Here is a 23,966-nt window from a genome sequence, read left to right on the forward strand (position 1 = left end):
GATTTGAGTCTATTCTCGGGCCTGGGCCTCCTCAGCAGAGGGAGCGGGGAGGGGCGGGGGGTCATTCTGAAGGCTCGCTGGCATGTCGCCCCCTCTCAAGCATGGGTTCGATGCACCGCAGCTCGCTTCCTGTACCCCCGCCCCCACCCCCACGCACTTGGCTGTGCACCCGCCCCCCGTCCCCCGCAGGCAGAAATCCACTTCTACAAGCACCTGTCACCGAACACATCAATCACTGAATCATGGTGTGCACGCTGCTCACAGACTCAAGACTCTGGGCCGTAGGGTGCCCCGAGGCCTCAGCGGGAGCCTGGGGTCCACGAGGGGCCTTAGCTTGGCTGTCCAGGACTTGGGGGGTCTCGGGGCTTCTCCCCATTCGGAGTTGCCCATTCTGAGCTTGGGATCCTGGAGGCCTCTTTCCACTCTGCGGGGCCGTGCCCTCCCTCCGGACTCCCACCCAGCCCTCCCACCCACTCCCAGCCTGAGCAAGTGCATTACATGGACTCCCGTCACCCCCCTGCCCCCTGAGAGCGGCAGCGCCAGAGCCAGGATTTCATCTGGGGAGACGACTGGCTTCTCTCTTTCGTCTTGCCCCTTCTGTACAGAGGCTTTTGCCCCAAACACAAATCCCGGCATGTCCCTCCCCTCCGTGGCTTCCCACCAACCCTAGAATCAAGTCCACACTCTGCAGCTCTGCTCACACGGCCCAGGCTTTGCCTCCCCTCCTTCGGCAGCCTGGGCTCTGAGTCCTCGCAGACCTGGTGCCCGGATGCCGGGTCCCTCTGACTTCCCTCTGGGCTGTTCCTTCTGCCCGGAGCACAACCCAGCCCTCCCTGCCCTCCTGTCTGGCCGGTTCCTCCTCCCTCGGCCTTGGCTCAGACGGCCCCTCTCTGGGGCTCCCAAAGGCTGGAGACCTGGGCAGCCACCCCCTCCATGCCCTGCTCTGGCTTTCAAGAAGTGTGGCAGTCCCAGTGCTCTGCCACAGCTACGGCGGCCACGCGTGGACACATCTGACCCCCTGACCCAGCCCCGCCCCCGGCACGGAGCTGAGTCGGGTCTGGCTTGTTCGCCCAGTGAGGCCGGGACCGGGAACCAGGTGGGCATGCTGTGTATTTATTGAACTCTTTCACTCATTCATCCATGAGCGAACGAGCTTACCATCAGTAGCTCCTTGCAGAGCAGGAAGGGCGTGGTGTGTTAGCAGCTTGGAGGCAGGGAGGCAAAGCCAGCTGGGCTTGCCAACACCCACCCTGTTGTTGCTCACCCTTCTACCATCGCACCCAGCAACGCCGATCACCCGGGCCTGGCCCTCCCATCAGGGCGCCGGGGCCCCTCACAGGGGGGAAGACATGGATCTGGCTTTAGTCAATGGCCTGGCCAGGCTGGGGTGGTGTGGGGTGGCCTTTCCAGGCCCTCCCTGGCCATAGCCACTGGCCGTCCCCAAGCCACACACTCGACCCACAGACCCACCGGCTCCCTTCCACCAGCCTCTCCCGGTGGTGGGAGGCTGCCTCTGGCTGTATAATGGGTAATAGGATTTATCAATAGTCTGGAGGAGGTGATGTACGTTAAAGCACTTAATATAAAAGGACTTCGCACAGAAGCCCAAATTTGATTTGGCCAATGAACTCAATTGCCGGCCTGACCGAGTTCCAGGAGGAGTGGCAGCCAGCATTTATCCACATTACCCTGAGAAAGCCAGACCCCTCCTGCTGCTCTGCCCTCGGGGTCCCGCCTTCTGTGGTCTTGGGCACCTGGGAGCCCTCTTCCCTCCCTTCTGTACCCAGCCCTGCCTCCTTCCACTAATTCCCTGGAGAAGTCCAGCCTTTTACTGGGTCCCCTTCCCACCATCCCTGCTGCGTCCTTCTGGTCCCTTGTCACCTCCTGGTCCAGCTGCGTCTCGAAGCTTTCCTCCTGACCATTGCTTGCTTCTGCAGTGGCTGCCCATCCCTCCGTAATGCTGTGCCCCAGCCAAGGTCTCTCCCTTCATCCTCCCCCAAAAAGGCCTAAGGCCCCCAGGCCATGGTGTTCCCTGTGGGGAGAGAAAGAACTCTTCAAAGGATGACCTTTGGCCAGCACGAACCCAGCACGAACCCAGCACGAACCCTGACACCCAACAATTTCCATGGCACCTGCTGGCTGGGAGGGGAAGCCCCCCACCCCTCCAGGGAGCCCCAGGCCCCTCTCAAGGCCATATCCTTCCTCCCTGGAGTGCAGACCCCAGCCCTAAGCATGAGCTCCTCCACGAGGGAAGTGCCCTTGGGGCGGTCACCTTCTCCCTCGTCCTGCAGAGCTTGTGCCAACACGTCCGGGCCCGCACAGGTGGGGCTGAGCTTCCCTCTAAACCCAGCAGCCCATTGACACGTCTCCCAGAAAACAGAACTGTTTTTACCCAAAGGTACAGGCTCTATTGGCAGAGAAATGGGCAGACACCACGGCTGCTTAAAAATAGTCGCTTGTCCCTAACAGCTCCAGCCTTCAGGGTGTCGAGAACACGCAAGTCCACTCTCCGTTCGCCCTGCGTGTAATAACACACGGACCAGCGGCCAGCTGGGGGGACACCAGGCAGAGGGGACCCGTTACCAAGAACCACCAGGGCTCTGGGCTCTCCCCTGAGCCCCCCATGTGCCCCATGTCTGAGGGGTCCCTGAAATCCTGGTGGGTTTGACCTTGGAGGGGAGCCAGCCCTGGGTCCCTCCTCCCTGCCGGGCTCCAGCACCTGCCTCTCTCTCTCTCTCTCTGTCTCTCGTTGCACCCCCACCCCTGCCCAGGAGCGATGACATCACTCTTTCCGGCTGCCAGGCGTTGACCTACATTTCTCCCGCCCTCCCATCCGGGAGGCACTCCAAACACCCGCTGCTCTCGCCCCGAGGAGGGAAGGGCCCGCTCACGATTTTCGTGGAGCGCTGGTGCCAGGCCCATGGCCAGATGGCGCTCCCGCCAGCAGCTCCCGGGCACCGCCCGCCTTCCCTGCGGGGCAGGGCACGCTCTGGCCTCGCCGGGGCCGGTGGCCCTGCGGTCCCCACGATTGTGCGGCTGCCGAGGCCCCAGCCAGGCCCCGCAGGTGGACAGGAGGGGGTGATGTCGGCGTGCCAGTCTCCTCTTGGCAGGAGCAGAGCGCAGTCCCCGAGAACTGGGGTTGTCTGGGATGGCCCTCCCCCGGAGGTGAGGCCTGGCCCCACCTGCAGACTGTTGTCATCCCCGGGGCTCGTTAGGGACTCATTGATTTGAGAAGGGGGCTGAGGCCCTCTGTCTGGAGGGCGGGCAACGGGGCCAGCTTCCAGTGGGCGAGTGGGTACAGCCCATGCCAGGCCACAGGAGGGGTCAGGAGTTGGGCTGGAAGGCCATGACTCAGCTGTGTACATGAGCAGAGATGGCAGGTGAGGCTGCCAGGGGAAATGCCCCGTTAAATTTGAATTTCAGATAAACAACAAACATTGTTTTTTTTAGTATAAGTATGTCTCAAATATGCCATGGGATATACTTATACTAAAAACCTATTCATTGTTTACCTGAAATTCAAAGTTAACCGGGCACCCTATATTTTTATTTGCCAGATCTGTCTCCTCAGGAAAGTGGCTCTGAGATGACAGTGTGTTTGTCCCCCGGTGGGGAGCCCCAGGGCCTGGAAAACAGGCAAGCTGATCTGGGAGCTGCTGGCCACTGACAGGCTCTGGGGTAGGACGCTGACAGGACAGATGAGGGGGCCTGTCTTGGGCTGGGCACCTGGGGGCTGCCACATAAGGGTCACCCACACTCCCACCTCGGTGACCTATCAGCCACTAGCAATCTGTGCGGTGCTTGCTCTATGCCAGACCCCGTGTCGTGCTCCCCAGTAACAGTGCCCCTCCCTCCCAACAGCCCCGTCGGAGGGGAGACTGACACCCTGGGGCTGGTCACCTGCCGCCAGACGCGGCTCCAGCCCGGACACGGCCTGACTGTTAACGCAGCAGCCGCTCTGAGCCAGAGGCTGCGGTGAGATCGCTCATTCATTCCACGGATCCCGGGAGCCCTCCGTGGGCCCGGCAGTGTGTCGGGCACTTACGAGCAATGAAATAGCAAAATTGAAAATCTCAGATGTAATTCTACCCTTCCAAGTGGCCAAGTTCTGAGTCCCGGAGAAGTGACTTGCTCAAGGTCACCCAGCAAATTAGGAGCCGGGCCTGGGCGAGAGTCTGGTTGCTGACTCAGCACCGCTCCCTCTCTGTCCCTCCCTCTCCCTCTCTGTCCCTCTTTGTCCCCCTCTCTCTCCCTCTCTTTTTCTTCTTCTCTCTCTCTCTTTCTCTCTCCTTCCGTCTTCCCATTCTCTCTCTCCTCTCACCCTCTCTCTGTCTCTCATGGAGCCACTCCTGCTCTGTCAATAGACCTAAAGCCTGGGGCTCCCAGATGGGGCCAGGGTGGGGAGGGGCAGCAGGGCCCGGTGGGCTGGAGCGTCCGCTAGCCGGTGGCAGTCCCCTGGGGCCTGGCCGGCCTCACACTGTCCCTCTGTTCATTATTAAATAATGCTTCCTGATGGATGAGCTGGAAGGTGCTGTGTGGTGGGGTCAGGTGGCTCAGGTGATGGTTTTCTGGTGAGATTGATGGTTCTCAAAGGTCAAATTCAGAAAGCAATTCCTTGGGAAAATTGATCCCATGTCTCCGGAGAAACATTCGGGCCGGAGGGGCAACCACGCACCCAGGCCTGCACACAGGCAGAAGCTCATGCCGGGAGGGAAGGTGGGAAAGGGCTTCTTTCTTCTGTGGCTGCCTGTTTCCTGGACCAAGGCCAAGCCTCAGAATTAGGGAGGCTGTGGGTGGGGCGCAGCCTTGTGTCCCCTCCCCTGGCCTTGGTCATCTCTGTGCGATCAGGAGGAGGCGAGCTCCAAGAGCCTCGAGGTGGGAAAGGGGCTGTGAGGTCCATCTCCAGTCCCTGACAGCCCCGAGTTCCAATCCTGCCTGTCCCACCCAGAGACCTGGAGTGAGTTACTACCAGGACCTCCCAGAATCTAGTGTCCTCACCTGCGAAGTGGGGGGAGTGTGCCTTCTGGGTTTTCACCAGGATTCGGTTAACAATGCATGTTGCACAGAGCCTGTCCACATATGAGCGCTCAATAAATTATTGATATACGCTTCCTTATTTTTTTATTTATTTCATCTCCCAAGGGCCTTCTGGAATAGCGAAGAGAAATCCCAGAAGGACTGCAAGCAGCCTGAGGGAGGGTGGGAAAGGACATGCCCGTGTCTGGGGGACTGAGGGTAGTTTGCACTCCTCTGGGCCCATGTCTGACAGCTCGGACCCTCTCCAGGCCACTGCCCCTGCCTGCTTGCAGCCCTTCCTAAGGCGGGGCTCACCAGCTGTGTGGCCTTGGGCAACTCATTTCCCTTCTCTGTGCCTCAATTCCTTACGTACAAAATAGAGTTGATAGTAATACACCTTCCGCAAGGCTCTTGTGAAGAGTTGGCGCCTTCATTCAGGGAAAGCTTTCAAGATCCCTGTCTCCAGGAGCTCATAAGTTTAAGCAATGGGAAACCCAATCAGACGCTAACATTTGTGAAGCACTTCTGCGCACTGAGCAGGTCCTTCATAGACCACATCTCAGCTGCGTCTTACAACAACCCTGGGGGGCAGGGGCCACTGCCATCTCTATTTTGCAGACTAGAAACGGAGCCGTGGGAAGTTCCACAACCTTCCTAAGGTCACATGGTAAGTGGCCAAACATCCCAGGCTAGTGTGACGAGGGGCCAGGGCTACCATCTTGCAATGACCAGGAAAAGCAGGAGGAAGGGCGCAGACCCTGGATGGTCACTGCTGTGTGCGGGGGCTTTGGTTTCGGCAGGTGCATTACTTCCGTCCATTCATTCATTCCCTCATTCACAGGTGACCAATGCCACCAACCCTCATGACAGCCTTGGGGTAAGCAGGTGACAAAACTGGGACTCCAGGGCTCCGTGGTGCCCCCACCCCCACTGGCCACCAGGGAGTCCGGGCATTGAGTGCAAGCTCTGGCATGGGGCTGCCTTGACTCCAGTTCTGGCTTCTGCCCTCTCCTGGCCGGGGAACCTCGGGCAGTGCACTTCCCTGTCCTGGGCCTCAGTTTCCCCATCTGCTCAATGGACATAATAACGGTATGTCATTCCTGGGATTGCTGGGAAAGGCCCGTGCACTCTGTCATGTGGCGCTCTCAGAATGATGCCACGTGTCAGCCATACTCAGCCAGCGACCTTAATAAAGCCCTGTTTCCTGGGCTTTGGTCACTTAGGTAACCCCTTCACGATTTTCCCATATCCCAGTTATTATTATTCATTCATTCATTCATTCATTCATTCATTCATCCAACAGCTTACTGAGATATAATTTACATACCACGCAACACACCCATGTAAAGCGTGCAGCTCGATGGCTCTAATCTGCGCACAGATGCATGTACCCACCCCGCAGTCAAGCTTGCGACCATTTTCATCACCTTAAAACGAATCCCTGCCCCCCTCCCCCAGCCCCTGGCAACCACTAATCTACTCTCTGTCTCTGTGGATTTGCCTAATCTGGACATTTCGTATAAATGGAATCACACGTATTTGCCCTTTTGTGTCTGGCTTAATTTTTGCTTAGCCTCACGATCTCCAGGTTCACCCATGCTGCAGCCGGTGTCAGGACTCCATTCCCTTGATGGCCCAATAATATTCCATTGTATGTATTTCGTTTTTCTATTGATGGACACTTGGGTTGTTTCTGCTTTTTGGCTACTGTGAGTGGTGCTGCTACGGACAACCGTGCCACGTTTTCGCGTGGGCGTGCGCTCGTTTCTCCTGGACATACACCTACCCCTGCGGGGGGAGCCGCTGGGTCACGTGGTGTTGCTGGGTACCTGTGTGTGGTCCTGCGAGGAACCAGACTGCTTCCCAAAGCAACCGCAGTGTCCTACCTTCCCACCAGCAGCGTATGAGGGTTTCGGTTTCCCCACGTCCTTGCCAACGCCTGTTGTCATCTGTGTGCGTGATAGGCACCCTAAGATGCACGTGGAGGGGGACCTCGCAGTGATCTGGATTTGGCTGATGGTTAATGATACTGAGCGTCTTGTCACGGTCCTGTTGGCTGTGTGTGTCTTTCTTGGGGAAAAGGTCTATGCAGATCCTTTCACCATTTGAGAAATTGGGTTATGTTTTTATTATCGAGGTGCAGGAGTTCATAATGTAGTCTAGATATAAGTCGCAAATTTTTTCTCCCCTTCTATGAATTATCTTTTCACTTTCTTGATTGTGGCCTCTGACACACACAAGTTTTTAATTTTGATAAAATCCCACGTATACATTTTTTTCTTCTGTCGTCTGTGCTTTGGGGGTCTTGGATAAGAAACCACTGCTTTACCCAAAGTCCCAGAGATTTGCCCGTGTGTTTCTGTTTTTCTAGTTTTAGCTCTTACGTATAGTCTTCGATCGATTTTGGGTTAATTTCTGTTTATGGAGTGACTTCATTCTCGTGCATGTGGATTTCGCATATTATTTACTTACTTGCTTAATAGCTGCTTTAAGTGAATGTACTTTATTGCCTCCCCCACTATAGGCGATTATACTTTTAAGATCCCAGGTCTGATGAGTCTGTCACTTAAAAAAAAATACCGTGTTCACAGTAAATACTACCCCCGGGATGTTCTATAGTTCATACGTGCGTCTCCCCAGCCACGTCGTGTGCTCCACCGTGGGAGACGGTGCTGAAGCTGACGCTTACTGGGGTGAGGGACCGTGTAACAGGGGCTGACGGAGCAGGGATTGTGAAAAGTCCCCCTGCAGAAGTGATATTTGGCCTTGAACCTGACACTTGCCCCAGGGGTTAGCTTTGGGAGACGGGGGCTGGGCCTGGCAGCGTGCTCCAGGTAGAGGGAACGGCCTATGCAGTGGTCCAGAGGAAAGCAAGCTCAGAGCACGTGCTGGACAGAGATGGGGAGGGAGAGACAGAGAGACCTGGAGAGACAGAGAGAGAGCGACACAAGGAGAGAGCCAGAAAGGCCAAGCCCCTTGCTCGTGTGCGCACACACCTGCGTACACACAGAGGCAGCGTCGGCCAGACCTTCCTGCAGAGACAGGAAGTCGAAGAAGCAGCCCCACTGACGGGGTTCCGTTTCTGTGCCAGCCCTGGTGAGGCTTCCCCCCACTATGTGGGCTTCTCCTGGCAGCCATGCCCAACAGGGAACTTCTCTCCTTGGTGGGGGAGGCACCGAGCTCATTCCAGGGCTCAGCCGGGAAGGGTGGGGAAGCCAAGACGCCCTCTGGGAGAGGAGGCCTGTGGGGGGGCCTGGCCAGCATGGGACTGGGGCAGAGCCGGGGTCAGGATTTGAGTCTAGAGTCACTAGCTGCACGGCCTTGGCTTCTCCCCAGCCTGGACCCCACGGGCCTGGCCAGCCCTGACACCCCGGACTCCCTGCTACCATCATTACAATCTGCTTCTCAGATTCAGCCGGGCTTTATGCATTTTTAACAAGCCAAGGTCAGTGTTATCACCCAAAGTTGAGATGGCAATCTTTTCTTTATGTAGCTGATATCTAAAAATATCCCGTCCTCAGGCCAGAGGCATGGAGTACATTCCTGGTTCCACATAGCTGGGGTGTTCCTCTCCAGCTAGCTCAGTGGGATGGTAAATAGGAATTCAGAAGGGAGAAAAAAAAAAATCTGAGGTCAAATTCATTTTGCAAACAAACTTCTGTTAGACAAAGTCAGACAGGTTTCTTTCCTGCAGGACTTGTCAGAGCCTTGATCCGCTAACGGGCACTGTGGGTGTGGGGATCAGGGAGGGGGACGTGAGGACATTAGGGACACACCATATGTGCTGACCCAGTAAGGTTAAGCACAGGACCTCTCTTTGCCAAGGACTAGCTCTAGGGTCTTGTTTCCCAGTGAAGAAGTGTCACCAACAGGTGCCTACCCATTCCCCTGTGCCTTTCTGAGAGCCGAGCACACGGTAGGCCCACAGTGCCTATGTGGCCGTGGATTGGAACTCCGGAAAAGAATGAACAGGCTTCTTCATGCGCCATGGAGCCCAGCTCTGCAGTGCAGTAGATTCTCGACAGGGTCAGGGCCAGGGCTGGGGGGCGGCTGGAGTGAGAAGAGTACAGACTTCAGCACCTGCTGACACCATGGACAGGGCCTTTGTCTGCGTCAGAATTCCCTTCCAGAGAATTTGGGAGGCATCCCTGGACCCGAGAACTGAGTCAGGAACAACAGGTGGTGTGTGACTTGGAGCAGGGTTTCCCACCCAGCCCCCCGAGACCTGAGGGACCCACTTCTCCCCCCACCACCAGAGGAAAGGCATGTGTGAGCTCAGCGGCCAGCCGCCCTCCCCACCCTGGCCTGACCACCCAGTTTAAAATAACATTTATCATCTGCTTATAAACATAATACCTGTTCACGATAGAGAATGTAGGAGACGTGCCGTGTGACAAAGAAGAAAATAAAAGCTATGTATCAGCCCATCCCCTCCCGACCTAGGACAACCACGCTACTACCCAGATACATTTTCTCTTGGTGATTTGGGTGTGGATATATGTATTTGAAATGTAACCAGAAGACGCATGTATTAGTCTGCTCAGGGATACCGTAACTGAGTACCACAGACTGGCCTCACTGGGGGGGCCTCCGTGCCTCCACCCGAGCCCAGCCTCTGTTCTCTGCCACCCGATGCCCAGCTTTCTCCCTGACCTCCGCACCCTGGCTCTGGCCGCCCAGACAGGCCACTCTGCATGGAGCTGCCACAGGGATGTAGACGATGAACCAGGGCAGACTGCCTCCAACCTCCCAGTGGCCTCTGAGTCCTGAGCTGGCCTCCTCCCACCTGCCTTCTCAGCCCTCGGGTCTTTCCTCCTGTTCTTGCCTCTTTCCAGAAGGTTCTCTCCTCCTTGTCTGGCAAACTCCTGATTCTCCTTCAGGCCAGTTTAAAACTGTTCTTCCTGGAAGCCTATCCTGTTCCCCCAAGTCTAAGTTAGGACCCCCCACAATACCCTTTCCTCTGTATGATGCTTAGGCACCTGTAACAATTAATTAATTAAAGAGTCTCACGATGACTATTGTCAGATTAATAGACGCTGTGTTTTGGAGCAGTTTTAGGCTTAGAGAAACTCGAGCCCGTGGTGGAGAGTCCCCGATACCCCCGTCCCCTGTACGCAGCCCCCATCATTACCGTCGGCACTAGTGTGGTCCATTTGTTACAGGTGTTGAGCAGGGATGCGTTACCATGAACCAGAGCCTGTAGGTTACATCAGGGGTCCCTCTCAGTGTTGTCAGCTCTGCGGGTTTGCACCAATGCACAGTGTCCTGCCTCCACCATGACCGTGTCACACTGGATGTCTTCACTGCCTAAGATGCCCCCGTGCTCCACAGATTCAACCCAGTCACTGGTTTTAATCATTGCCCTACTAGACTGTATACCCCACCAGGGCAGGGACCCCACCTGCTTTGTTGACCAACCCACGATCTGTTCCGCAGCCCACAGCCTGGCACATAACAGGTACCCTCTCTCTATAGTTTCTGCGTATTTTAATAAAAACAGGGTTCTACTAAACACGTTATTCTGCAAGTTGCTTTTTACAAATGTTGACAATATACCTTGGAAATCTTCCGTATCAGAACCTAGAGCACTCTTGCTTTCTTTCTATTATGGAGAATTTCCAGCATGCACGCAGAGGACTGCCATATACCTGCCCCTGGCTTGGGCAGTTAACAGCTCGTGGTCTCTCTGGTTTCAGCCCCATCTCTGGCCACCTGCTTCCTTTCCGTGTTATTCTGAAGCAAATCCCAGACCCCAGTTCATTTCATCTGTAAATACTTCAGTGTGTATCTTGAAAAGAGAAGGACTTTTAAAAATGTAACCAGACCACCATCCCCGCACCTAATCAACAGTAATTTAAGGTCATCAAGGACAGTCAGTCTTCCGATTTCCAGTTGTTTCATGAATATTTGTTTATCTGAGTTTTGAACAAGATCCAGATGAGGTCCTCGCCCTGCAATTGGTTGATGCCTTTGAGGCTTCTCTTGATCTGCCCCCCCCCATCAGTTTTTTCCCCCCTGCCCTTCATCTGGGAGGGAAGCTGGCTCATCGCTCCTGCAGTCCCCTCTGTCTGGACTGGCCTGACTGCGTCCCATTGCTGTTGTTACGTCTCTGCCCTCCGTGTTTCCTGGGATTTTATAGATGGATGCAGAGTCTCGATCAGATTCCAGTTCAGTGTGTGTCTTGGTAAGACCAGGTTGGGGTGCCATGTGTCCTTGCATTGGGAAGCACTGTCTGGTCGGCGGTCTCTGTGAGATGGCAGGCTGCTGCCGCTCGGAGCCTAGAGCCGTTTGCGAAGGGGGGGCTGCTACATGGCGACCTTCTAATCCTACCTTGCTTCTTCGGTTATTAGCTGGGATGCTTCTATAAAAAGAAACATCCCCTCATCCACAGTTGGTTACCTGGAGGTACAGTTTACACAGGACAGACAGGACATGCTTGATTCTCTCCCTTTATTTACCGGATTTCAGGATAATGAGTTGCCTATAAATATTTGAATGAATGAATGAATAATATATGTGTGGATGAACTGACAGGGGTTTGGGAGTCGGGGTTCTCTCCATCTGCCCTCAAGGGTGTGGGCGTGGGCCGAGGCTGAGAGCTGAGCTGCGGCCCTGGGCCGGGGCCGGGGCTACACCGGGACGGCCAGTGAGCAGCTCTTGCTGCCTGTCAGCCTGCCTTGGTCGAGAGCAAAGGTGAATAGGACGAGGCGTCTGGGTCAAGGTCGCGGCACACACCATCAGACAGGGGAGTAGACCAGCAGCAGGGGCTCCAGGGGCAGCTTTATCCTGGGAAAGCGTTGAAATGATGCTTTCTGAAGAGCAGGGCAAGCGGGGAGGTTTCGTCCCGGGGGAGAGTCCTAGCAGGCTGGACGGGAGGCCTCCGGGGTCACCCTCCCGCGTCCACCTGCCTACCATTCACTGCCATCTCTGGCCCTCTGTGCCCCCCCCCCCAGGTGCAAGTGCAACCTGCACGCTAACCTGTGCTCGGTGCGGGAGGGCAGCCTGCAGTGTGAGTGTGAGCACAACACCACGGGCCCCGACTGCGGCAAGTGCAAGAGGAACTTCCGCACCCGGTCCTGGCGCGCTGGCTCCTACCTGCCGCTGCCCCACGGCTCTCCCAACGCGTGTACGTACCCCCCACCCGGCCCTGGCCGGCGAGGCTGCGGTCTCCCCTGCTCTCCACCGTGGGAGCTGTGGGTCACACGCGCGTGCACTACCTGCACGCACACATGCTAGCACGCACACGCACAGACGTGCGTGCAAACGTGTGCACAAGTACAAGCGTGCGTGCGTGTGCACACTCACACCCCCTGTTACACGGCACACCTGCCTCCTGCAACACCTAAGCCCTTCCCGGCCCCGGGCGCCCAGGGAAACCCGAGAGGAGCTGCTCGGCATCTCTCCCGCTGTCCTTCCGCTGCTTGACGCCGCGGGCTGGAGAGAAGACACCACAGGGTGTCGGGAGGGGGGCCGCAGAGACCCCGACTCCAGACTGGGGTTAGCAGCACCGTAACCAGCATTCACAGGGCATTGACAGCCTGCCACACAGGCACTGCCCCCCCCTTGACCCTCAGAGTCGGCCCTGCAAGTGGGTCTCTGATCCCATTTTACAGAGGGGTGCTTTCAGGCCTGGCTGGAGATCCCTGCCAGCCTCGCAGCCTCCTTTCTCTGCATCGTCCCCTCCTCCCGCTCAGCCTTCCCGTGCCAGGGGAATGCTCCTCGCGGTGTGCCCACACGTGCCTGCATTGTCAACACCCTCTGGGGGGGTCCCCACTCATCAGGGGCCCCCAGCATAGTCCATGGATGTTTTCATGAAGTCACAAGTCCCAGGGAGCCCCCGAGCTGCTGTGGGAGGGGCTGGGCCTGGCCCCCAGGGTGGACTGTCCCTGACCATCCCCTTAGCGATGTCACTGACGTCTGACACCTGTCAGCTCTCCGACAGAGGCTACACCAGGCACTCCACACACAGCTTCTCCCTTAGCCCTCACAGCTGCCCCGCGGGTGGAATCAGTATCCCCCCACTCTCCAGACGAGCAAACCGAGGCCCAGCAGCCCTCGTCCAGCAGCGAGCTACCGCCAGCACTGGGCCCGGTTCCAAAGCCAGAGCCGGGTGACGGCCCCCTGCCCCGGGACAACCCACCCGCCTGGGCACCGTTGTGGGAGCCCTTCCACTGGCGCCCTCCCTCTACCGACATGAAAGATTTATGTGACTTTAGGCTGATCAAAGCTGAAAGCCTCACGGCGAGGCCATGACAGCCATGTCATGCCTGTGCCGGGCAACAGCCCTTTGAAGGGGTGACTTGCCAGGCGCTCACGGCACTCTGGGCCTTCAAAGGCACCCAGAGCTCTGGGCGCTAACAGCCGCCCCTCCCGGCTCCCTCCTCGCCAGGTGCCCGACCCATCTCTTTGTTGGAGCCACCCCTTGAGTCCTTTCCTTAGTGGCTGTCACCTCCCTCTCTGACTGGCAGTCGGCCTCCCTTCTGTCCTGCTGGCCTCCTCCTCCCCGCTCTCCACCCCAGCTCCTGGAAGGATCTGCCCAAGTCCCCTGACACTGGCAGATTCACAGACCTGCTCCAACCTGCAGGCCACACACCGCAGTGCCCACCGTCTGTCCAGCCCGCCGGGGGCTTTGCCTCTTGAACCTCTCCCCTCCGTCCTGCAGGGGCAGGCGAAGCCCCTTCATCTGCGGGAGCTCCTGGAGCTGGTCTCTGCTTCTCCGAAGCTTCCCCCCGCCAAAGGAGGGGTTTCTCCTGGAATCCCTGGGAGCAGAGCTGAGGCTGGAGGTGCTCAGTGTCATCAGCCTAACGCTTTCTCACCTGGGACGCCCACACCTTCCCTAGGACAACAGGAGAGAACAGCCCCCAGACACAGACAGAAACACCCCCCACCATGTCCCTACCTCCCAACACCCAGGGGGCCAAGCTGCAAGTATGGGGGTCCCCCATGATGCTAGCCCGTCCTCTCCACTGCCCCCACTCGATCTCCCATCCCCTCCCTCACTGCTGCAAGAGCGGCCCTCCCGTCGAGGCCCCGCCAGCCCATCCTCCCTACTGCAGGCAAAGGGCTGCTCTTACCAGGGTGCCCCTGCCCGGGACCCTCAGAATCAAATCCTAACCCAGTCCAGCCCACGCTTCCCCACACAAGGCCCTGTGGGATTGTCCTCCTGGGCATCCCTGGCGTCCCCTGGGCTCACTCGGGGGCGTCTGTGCGCCGTGTAGCCTGCTGTCCACACCCCACCCCCGGAGGGCCTCCCAGGGCACCGAGGGGCGTCCTCACCCTCAGTTCTACTTCAGGCACACCTGGGGGGCGTGCCTGGCATCAGCTCCTTCTTTCTGGGACTGAGGATTCTCACCGTGGTCTCCCGAGACTCCCTGGTCAACCCCTGACCTTAGGCCTGCTTCGGCCCCCGGGGCACAGACACACACACACACACACACAAGGCCACTCGCAGCTGTGCAGCCTTGGGCAGGTCATTTTACCCGGAGCCCTGTGTCCTCGATCTGTAGAATCAGGGCCCTGATGAACCCCTGTAGGGTTTCACAAGGACTAAACGGGCCACATGGGGGCCACGCTTAGCACGTGCCTGGCGTCCAGCGAGAGCTCCACACACTGCAGCCGCGGTGACTCTGTTCAGTGAGTCACTCGGCCGTCTCCGCATCTCCCCAGATGGGAGCACACACTGTGGTTTCTCTTCAGTGGCCTCCAGGAAACCTGTCTGCCCCTGTCGCCGTGCCCATGACGTCCTCCGGCATCCCAGTGCCCCCTGAAGATAGGCCCCCCACCTCCTTGTCCGGTGTGTGGGGGGCCTGAGAGTCTAACCTCAAAGACGAGGGTGCATGTGAAGCCCCAGTGGAGTGTTTGACATTTTCCAGCAGGTCCCCCAGAGTCAGTCACAGCTCTGAGACTCAGTTTCTCCATCCACAAAATGGGCTAAGGTGGCCCCTTCCTCTGAGGGAGGCCGTGAGAATGAAATGGCATAAATGGGGCCAGCCCGGCACGTGGCCTCCAGGTCTCCCTCCCCCAGCCCTGTCACCTCCCCAGCCCTGTCACTGCCCCCTCTCTGCGGGGAGGCCCTGTGACCCTCCTTCTCTCCCCCAGGTGCTGCTGCAGGCTCCGCTGTTGGCAGTAAGTACGCTCCGGGTCCACCACCCTGGGGAAGGCCACCGGGGCCCCCAGTGCACGACTCCAACTGCACCCCATTCACTTCGTCACCTCTGCCCGCTCCCTCCTGTCCCCTGGGCTGTGGCCCACAGCCAGCGCCTCCCACATTTCTCCCCTCGAGCTTCCTGGTCCGTGCTGCTTTGGAAAGGGCCCTGCCACCCTAAACTTCCCATGACTCCCTCTCCTTCTGGGCAAGAACGGGGGTCCCTTCTTCCTAGCCAGGGGCAGAAGTCCTCCCCAGCCTTACTGTGGGGTTTGCCAGGCTGGGGGCAGCCTGCACCTGTGTGCCCGTGAGCCTGGGGCAGGTACGCCAGGCTCCTGCTGCCTGCAGGCCAGCTCAGAGCAGGCAGGCCGCGGGAGGGAGGTTGGGTGTGGGCACCTGCAGGCTGGCCAGTCCTCTGCACCCTGCTGGCTCTCCAGTGCTCACAGCGCCAGGCTCCTGCTAAGTGGAGTACTTTCCGCACCTCCTTTCCCCCCAGCACCCTCCCCCAAGGTGGGTTCAGCTGTCAGCTTTTAGAGTCATCAGGAGAGGACTTGCCAGGGTCAAAGCGCCAGCCAGTGGCCCCCCTCACGTTTCAGAAATGCTCGAGGGGGAGCCACAGCCCTCCGGGGGCTGCTTCCTGCTGGGACCCCAGTGGGGGGGGGTAGAGCTGGGGCCAGGGGAAGCTGGACCCTGGAGGGGATGCTGGCCCACTCAGGCCAGAAGTGGCTTCCCTGCGTCGCCCCCACACCTGCCAACTCCCCACCCTCTTGCCTTTCTCATCTCTTGCCAGGCGTCGCCAGGCCCCGGAAAGACCCCGTCCCCAAAGCCCCTGTGGCCACTGAGGCCGTGAGAGGGGACCCCAGCACTCCCACCCCCTCTACTTCCACTGGGCGGGCCCCCATGGCCCCCAGCACCCCACAGCCCGCAGGTGGGTTCCCAGGGACAGCCCAGCTGCCCTGCTCTTCCCCACTTCCCACCACGCCCCCTCCTCTGCGTGTGATGTGTCGGCCCTGGGGCTTGGCTCCTAGAGTAGAGAACGGTAGACTGCAGAGCCCGAGAGCGCGGGGCTGAGGGGCCTCTAGGACGCCTGGGCCCACCTGTGCCTGGGCCCAAGCCGGGGGATCTGGGGCTCACTTCAAGCCCCTCGATGCTCCTTCCTCCTGCCTCCCGAAGCACTGCTCAGGAGGGTTCCAAGACCAGCGTGGCTGAGAGGGCAGGGGGACCAAGGAAGGGGAGGTGCCCAGAGGCATTGAGGCCACAGGAAGTTCACCCAAAGCCTGTCTCCCAGGGGAGCTCCTGCCTCAGTGCTCCATGGAGCTGGCCCGCCATCCCCACCCCTCCCTGCCTCTAGCTCCTCAGCGGCCGACCCCTGGGAGCGGACAGCACAGAGTTAGCCAAGAAGGTGAGCTCCTCTGATCAGCAAGGCAGAAGGGCGCCTCTGGGCAGGGGTGCTTAGAATGGGGACTGCTGAGCTTTTCTGGGCTGAGTGCGGGGGGCAGGGCCAAGCCAGGGCCAGCATCCTATCCTGCCCCACATCAGCCAGAGCAGCCACTCTTAGGGGTCTGCAGTGACAGACAGGCTTGGAAACACCTGCTCTCTGGCTCTAAGTCCCCTCCACAGTTGGACTGGTGTGTAGTCGAGGCCTGGGGTGCTGGGTGGCCCTCTGGGCTCATCTGTCCCTGCCCACTGCAAATGCCGGAGTCTGAAAGGACTCATCCTTCCCAGAGGGTGCCAGAAGGATGTGTCCAGGGGAATTCCTCCTGGTCCCAGCTGGCAAGGGGTGCCTCAGCAGTGTGCCCCAGCAGAGGGGAGATGGCAGGGGCTCCTCGCTCCTTGGGCAGAGCCACGACCCTTCCTCTCTTTGCACACGGACCTGGGGAGGGGTAGACCGCGTCTCCAGTGGGCAGAAACCCCTCCTTCAGCTGGGGAAGGGATCCACATTCAGCCTCTTCCCGCCTTGGCCTGGAGTGGGGCTCAGCCCTTTCCACGCCTGGGTGAATGCCGTGGAAAAGCCCCCTTGTTCCTGGGCCATCTTGCTTAACTCCTCCAGGGGACCCGGAGGGTGACCCACCCCAGTTCCTTTTATTTCTGCCCTCCTCCCTTCTCCACGAGGCATTTGCAGGAGGCAGGGGCTAGTCAGGAGACTCAGGGATTTCAGGGGAGCCTGCTGGCCCAGGGATCCTCTTTGGGGTGAAGGATAGGTCCACGCTGGGAATTCCAGGGCATAAGCTGGCTCGGCCACCCGAGCTTTGGCCTGAGCTAAGCCTATGATGGGCAGACGGGAGCAAAACTCGCTGTGGTGGGGGCCGTGTCTGCGCGCAAACAGCAGCCTGTCTGGGTGGGAGGCCAGATGCTCTGTCACACACACACACACACACACACACACACACACTGAGGAACCCTGAATCCGTTTTCCGAGCCACTTCTGATTTAGTGCGAGGGCTGTGGGGCAAGCAAACCGCACAGCTGGGAGGTAAGCAGACAGTCCAAGGCTGGGGCAGTCAAGGCGAGGGGGGCTTGAATTGCGAGGGTCTCCAGGACCCAAGTGGCGAGAAGGGGCGCTCCTCAAGCCCACCGTGGGTCGTGGTCGGCTGTGCGTGCTAAGCCCAGTGGCAGGCGGCAGGGCGCCCAGGGGAGAAGGTGGTTCCAGCACGACAGCCAGCAACCCGAGCAGCCCATGGCTCGGGGGCCGTCGCTCCTCTTAGCAACGGAAGCCCATGCCCTGGGCCCCATGTACCTGGACCCCCGGTAAGAATGACAGTCACTCCAGCCGGCAGAGTGTGGACTTCCCCTGGGCTCCCAGCTCTGAGGGTTAGGGCCGTTAGTTCCCGGCCCCACAGGTGAGGGTGTTACGACTTAGGAAGGAACAGCTGGGTTTCATGGTATGTAAATTACGTGTCAATAAAGCTGTTGAAAAAGAAAAGAGGCAGCTGAGCAAGGTCATAGGATTACAAAGGCGCACGGGCAGCATTCGAACTCGGGGCTCCCTGACTCCAGAGGCTAGCTTCCGGGCTCAGCCCCCCAGTGCTGCCCCCCCCCCCTGCAGCCTCAAGGCCGTGAGCTGGTGCTGTCTTTAAGACCAGCTCCCCGATTCCAAAGGAACAGACGGGGCCTCCATCTGGCCTTGGCACACGACACAGGCCATTGCAAGAATGTTCTTCCTGCACACCTGAGTGTGCCCCAGAGAGCCCAGCCAGGGGGCTTTCTTACCCCCAGATCCCAGCCCCCAGAAAGGTCCTAAGTCTCCCCCCACGTGCCTCCCAACAGGTGTTTCAGCTCTTTGGCCAGAGTCCAGCTGGGTCTGTGAACGTCTGGCCCAGATGTTACCCCCTCCTGCCAATGTCAAGCTGTCTGGAGGGCAGGGGCTGCCGTGCAGGAAAAGCTGATCAAGACCCCTAATCCTCAACCGCAGAGGGTGGTGGGAGAAAAGCTCCAAAGCAAAAAGCCTTCGGGGCGGGTTTTACTGCGGCTTTAATTAAGCCCTTGCCGGTTTGGGTCCTGCAGCCTCTTCTCCTCATTGAGCACCATATTAATGTCACTTTGATGTCCAAAGGCCCCCAGCTCCCAGCTGGAAAGTCTCCTGCACTTTTTAGCTGGTACATTTTCTTTTTCTCCCCACCAACTGGCATTGTGCGTAATCCCTTTAAGAAGCGGAAAGAATCCGATTTCTCCCCTGTCCCTCTGGGTTTGTCCTTTGAAATTCAGCGTGCAGAGCAATGCCTTCCTTCGCCAGCCCAGACTGCTTCCCCTGCTTTGTGTCCCAGTAGTCTTGGAGATAGGCTCTAATGGTACTGGGGGGTGACTCACTTTGGGGTCCCTGGTGAAAGTAGTCCTAACCATGGGTTGGGAAGATAGGTCAGATGGTGGAGGGGCTCCGGTCCCCACATCGGTGTTGGACAGGAAGCCTTCGAGGACACTTCTGGACACTTTGATGACACATGTGCCCCTTTTCAGCCATTAGCCAGGGACTTCAGCACAGAGAGGTCTGGGCCCAGACACAGGATCAGATCCAAGTCTACCCTCAGTAGGAACGGGGACCACACAGGAAAGTCGTACAAATCAGGTGTCCCACTGAGGAAATGACAGCCTAAAGCACGCAGATTCTCGGGCTCTCCCCGCTCCCCTTATCTGGCTTCAAGTCCACGTGTGCCCTCCACAGCCTATAGTAGAGTAGATGCTGCCTTTCTGGTAGATTTGGACCCAGTTCTATTTGGCCAGTGTAGACAGAGCCGCTTCTAACAGTGCTGCTGCTAAGGGTGTGTGATGCCTCAGTGTGTCTCCAGGATGCCCCAGCCCCACCCCGTCACATAACTGAGTTTCTTCTCTTCTTTCCCCCAAGAGTGGATCAGGCCATCTACGGCTGCCCCCCTTGGGGAGAGCTCCCCCTGGCCCCAGGCGCCCTCCAGTGCAGAAGGTATGGGGGGCAGGGCCTGCACGGGCATTAGACAACCCCCCACTGAAAGCTCCTTAGACGGTAGGCCCCTCCCTCTTTAGTGGAGTAGCAGGTGTATGTGGTGGGATTGGGGTGGGAGGGGGCCTGTGGGAACAGAGGCGGGGGCCTTGGCGCTCTATTTGCCCCCGCCCCAACTCTCACCTTCTTAGAGATGCCCAGTGTGATACCGCCAGACCCAACCCCTATTAATCCGTCACCACCACCCCCCAAGGGCTTTGGAGCCGAGTGGAGCTCTGCCCTGATAGCAGGAACCCTGTCCTGCCACTGTCAGCCACAGACGCCGGGGGCAGAGATGGAGCTCAGAGAGAAAGTCAGGGCCCCTGCAGGAGCCGAGTGGCAGTCAGACCCAGACAGAGGGGCTGGCTATGGGCAGATGAAAGAAGATCGCGCATTCCAGGTGGTAGCACCAGCTAGGGCAGAGGCTTGGTGGTGGGGTGGCAGTGAGCAGGGCAGGGGACATCATAGAAGGTACTGATACCTAGCCTCAGTCTCCCACGCCAGTGGGAGGAGACACACGTAGGTTCGTTGGTAGCCAGAGACAGACAGACGCAGGAAGCACACAGGGCCTTGTCCAACTCTCCAAGAAGGGAGGTTGTTCCCATTCCAGCTCACCTGTTCCCTGGACATGAGGTCCTAATGCCTGCTTGGACAACAACCCTGGCCCCACACCTCCAGCCCCTCCGTGAGCGGTGAACAGGGCTCTCAGCGCCCTCTGCTGGCAGGCAGTCCTGGAGCTGAACCCACAATCTGTGAGGGAGGGTCTGCAGGCCCCTGAGCAGGGCATCCTCCCTGGTGATGGAGCACCTGGAACCATCACTTCCCTGCCCTGGACTGACGAGGGCACCACAGGCTCCCAGAGGGACGCCGAGCAAACTCTGCCGCCCGGACAGTGTCATGCTCACTCACAAAGATGGGGCCAGGCCCCGGTGGGTTCTGATGTGGAGGCTGGGGCAGTCTGGGCTTGTGGCTCACAACACCAGCAAGCAGGGAATCTATGAATAGTAAGGGACTCACTTTGGCTGGAGCAGGGGGGATGCTTCAGAAAGGGAGATGCCAAAGCCTTGGACGCCAGGCCCATGCTCCGGATTGGATGCTCACGGGAGTTTGGAGAGGGGAGGGGAGAGGAAAGCGATGTCTGCAATCAGTCAAAAAAAAAAAAAAAATCACTCTGTTTCAGCAAAGCACCTTGCATGCTGTCAGGCGATACTGGGGGTTAGAGAAGTAATTTGGGAGAATTAATCCAGCCGAGCGTTCAGTGGGCTCCAAAGGGGCACCAAAGACAGGGCTGTTCCTGCAATGCTCCTGGATGTGCTGTGTCCCCTCAAATCTGAGCAGGTGACAAGGCCACCCAGAGCACGCCCGGGGCACAGTGGAAGCCTTCATTGGGCCTTCCCTGGGCCCGGGCAGCCCGCCCTGGGCAGCTGGACCATGACGACGAAAGAACTTATTTCTCATCTCTCCAAGCTGTGGGCACCTCCGCCCCTCCCCCTGCCCTGGCCTCCAAACCTTTCCAGCTCAAGCCCAAAGCTGCTCAAGTGGTGCCCATTGAAGAGTTCCAAGGTAAGAGGAAGGCCCCGGGCTGGACCAGCCCTCCTCCAGCACCTCTACCCTCACCTCCATTGGAAAACAGCGATGCAGAACGGAGGACCCATGCCTGGCTCAGAAAACCCTCCCGGAGTAGCTGGGTCAAGGTGAAACTGAGCCTCTCTTCCCTCAGTCCTCCCTCCCCAAGGGAGCTGGGAGCAGGTATGAGTCAGAAGCACAGTGGGCAGGCCCGGGGCAGGCAGAGCAGCGACCAGAAATAGCCTGTCCTGGCCCCCCTGGGAGGTGTGGCCCAGGGGCTCGTCTCGATTGGAACAAGAGCTGGAACACAGGGGTCACTGGCACTACTCCTTGAGACACTTGGATGCCTCACCTTCTCATTCCCACAGGACAGGTGAAGGGGGCAGGTCCAGGAGACTCAAGGTGTGACATGCCCGCTGTCTCCTCTGTCTCCCCGCTGTCTCCTCGGGCACAGTCTCCAAGGGCTCTCATGCCCTTGACCACCAAGACCTCGTCAATTCCTTCCTTTCCCATCACAAAAGGGAGGTTGGGTCCTCTGGAGATACACAGATGGCGTTTCAAGAGGGTGGCCAGCGTCCTTGGCATTCAAGGGCAGCCACGTGGGCCTTCCTGTTCAAGGGGATGTTGAGCCCCTTAGGAGGGACACCAAGAGGTGGCTGCCTTCGTGGGGGCAAGGAGCGATGTCCCAACACCTTCAGGATGCCTTCCCTGGCAGTCGTAGGACTTGCCAGTCCCAGCAGGGGTGCTGGAGGAGACAGCAGAATGGCACAGAGATCGCTGTCCTCGGTGTGGAGCCGTGTGTGGGTAGTAAGAGTCAGAAGCCAGGCCGAGACAACGAGAGGCAAAACGAGATGCCCCAGGCACGAACCCTAAGACGGCATTCATTCTCAGGGTCGTGCAAGAGGAGGCCCTCTGGTGCCAATCAAATTTGCAGAACAGCTCAGGCTAATAATAAAAGGTCCAGCAGGTGGGCGTTTTCCTTCCAACCATCTTCCAAAGCAGCATGTGGAGGAAGCTCCTGGCCCATTCCATCTTGCCCAGCATCCATGCATGCATCTATCCTTCACTGAGTCACTGGGGTACAATGGTGAGCGTCATGAACCCAGGCACTGGCCTTCCTGAGCTCACACTGGCCGCATGACCCATCCTCCCTGCATGAATCATTTCCAATCACCCCGGCATCACGCGGGCATCCTTCCGAGAGCACGTCAACCTGGCACCCCGCCAGGCAGGTGCTGTCCACTGCCCCTCCCTGGGTTCCTGCTCCCAGGGCCAGGTGGGAACTTGTGACCTGGGCCTACACGGGTCCTCCTTCCCGCTCGAAGGTGGCACACCTGCCTCCTCCCAAATGGTACAGAAGTGTTGGAGGCCCATGGCACCTTCCCGTGCCAGGTCCTGCCTCCCTGCATGTCCTGGGGCTGGTCTGTCCTGGCCCCGTGCCTCAGTTTCCCCCAATACACGGTGCAGGGGGTGGCAGGAAGGCACAGTCTGCTTTGGCTCACTGACCCGTGGGGTTTCTCACGCTCGGCCGGCCCAGACTGTGAGTGCTACGGCCACTCCAACCGCTGCAGCTACATCGACTTCCTAAACGTGGTGACCTGCGTCAGCTGCAAGCACAACACGCGAGGCCAGCACTGCCAGCACTGCCGTCTGGGCTACTACCGCAACGGCTCCGCCGAGCTGGACGACGAGAACGTGTGCATCGGTGAGCCGCGGGGGCGGGGCGTGGGCACGGGGGAGGGCGGGGGCGGGGAGGGGGCGCGGGGGCTGAGTGGCGCGGGGGCTGAGTGGCGTGGGGCGCGGTCCGGAGACCCTGGCCTCAGCAGGCCCTGGGGAACCCCGGGGAGAATTTCATTTCCGGGGCCCATTTCAGCTGGGCCTAAGGACAGAAGCTTCTGGAATCTGCTCTATTAATAACCTCCCCCTTCGGTCATCCCCACAGGCATTGGAAATTCAGAACTACTAGTTAGCGTCAAAGACTGGTTCTAGAGCTTGCTGTGTGCCTCAGTTTCCCCGCTTGTAAAATGGGGAAGTGGATTAGATCAAAGGTTTTCAACTCCTTTTTTGTGACTGAAGCGTTTCTTCTAATGAAGTTCTTCTAATGCTTTGTAAGCAGAGGCCCAGCTTGTAAGACCCAGTGGGCACTCGGTCTGCTCTCTTCAAACTCTGCGGCAGGACTGGCTTTGGGGTAGAGAAGCAATCCGTGGGGGCCCTGGACCAGGGCTGGGGCAGGCCATCCCAAAAGGCCAAACCCATGGCCTTGGCCGACACCCACCAGCCTGGAAGGGCAGCCCACCATCCCAGCCTCTGTCTTCAGTGGAAGCTAATTCTCAGACCTAGGGTGCCCAGCCCCCTTGGCACCCCACTGCCCATCCTCCACCCACCAGGTCAGCTCTGACTTCACAGAGGAGGGGCTGCCCGCAAGGCTGGAGCTGTCAGTCTGAATTATGGCATCAGCCTTCAGATAATTCCATCAACTCTAAAGTGATTCAAACAGAATTGTGCTGCCGAAGTCATACCGGCCAGCTGCAGGGACAGGGTGGGGACTCTGGATCCGAGGAGAGAGGCATTCCCCCCTCCCAATACCCTCCTTTCCTTGCCTCTTTCTGCCTTCTCACCGGGGCCCAGCTCTGGGCTTCAAGGACTCCCAGAGTGGGGACACTTGCCCCCTCGCACAGAGCAGAGGCCCCAGGAAACCAACTGGGAGAGGGTTGGGGAGAATCCGGAGGCCTCCGGGGCTGCTCCTCCACTCGCCCTGGAGAGGAGATGCAGATGCGGACTATCCCCCCC

General features: G+C 58.7%; 1 protein-coding gene across 1 annotated transcript in view; it reads left to right on the plus strand.

Moving 5' to 3' along the window:
* The window catches only part of NTNG2 (netrin G2), a 70,721-nt gene that overhangs the window by 39,003 nt on the left and 7,752 nt on the right, over nucleotides 1-23,966 (plus strand). The window contains exons 4-7 of the mRNA XM_040632103.1: nucleotides 11,970-12,142; nucleotides 15,115-15,141; nucleotides 21,078-21,173; nucleotides 22,714-22,881. Of these exons, the coding sequence (XP_040488037.1) occupies nucleotides 11,970-12,142; nucleotides 15,115-15,141; nucleotides 21,078-21,173; nucleotides 22,714-22,881 (464 nt within the window). The remainder of the gene's footprint in view (nucleotides 1-11,969; nucleotides 12,143-15,114; nucleotides 15,142-21,077; nucleotides 21,174-22,713; nucleotides 22,882-23,966) is intronic.

This window comes from Ursus maritimus, unplaced genomic scaffold, assembly GCF_017311325.1.
Source record: "Ursus maritimus isolate PB19 unplaced genomic scaffold, ASM1731132v1 scaffold_17, whole genome shotgun sequence".
In the NCBI taxonomy this organism is placed as follows: Eukaryota; Metazoa; Chordata; class Mammalia; order Carnivora; family Ursidae; genus Ursus; species Ursus maritimus.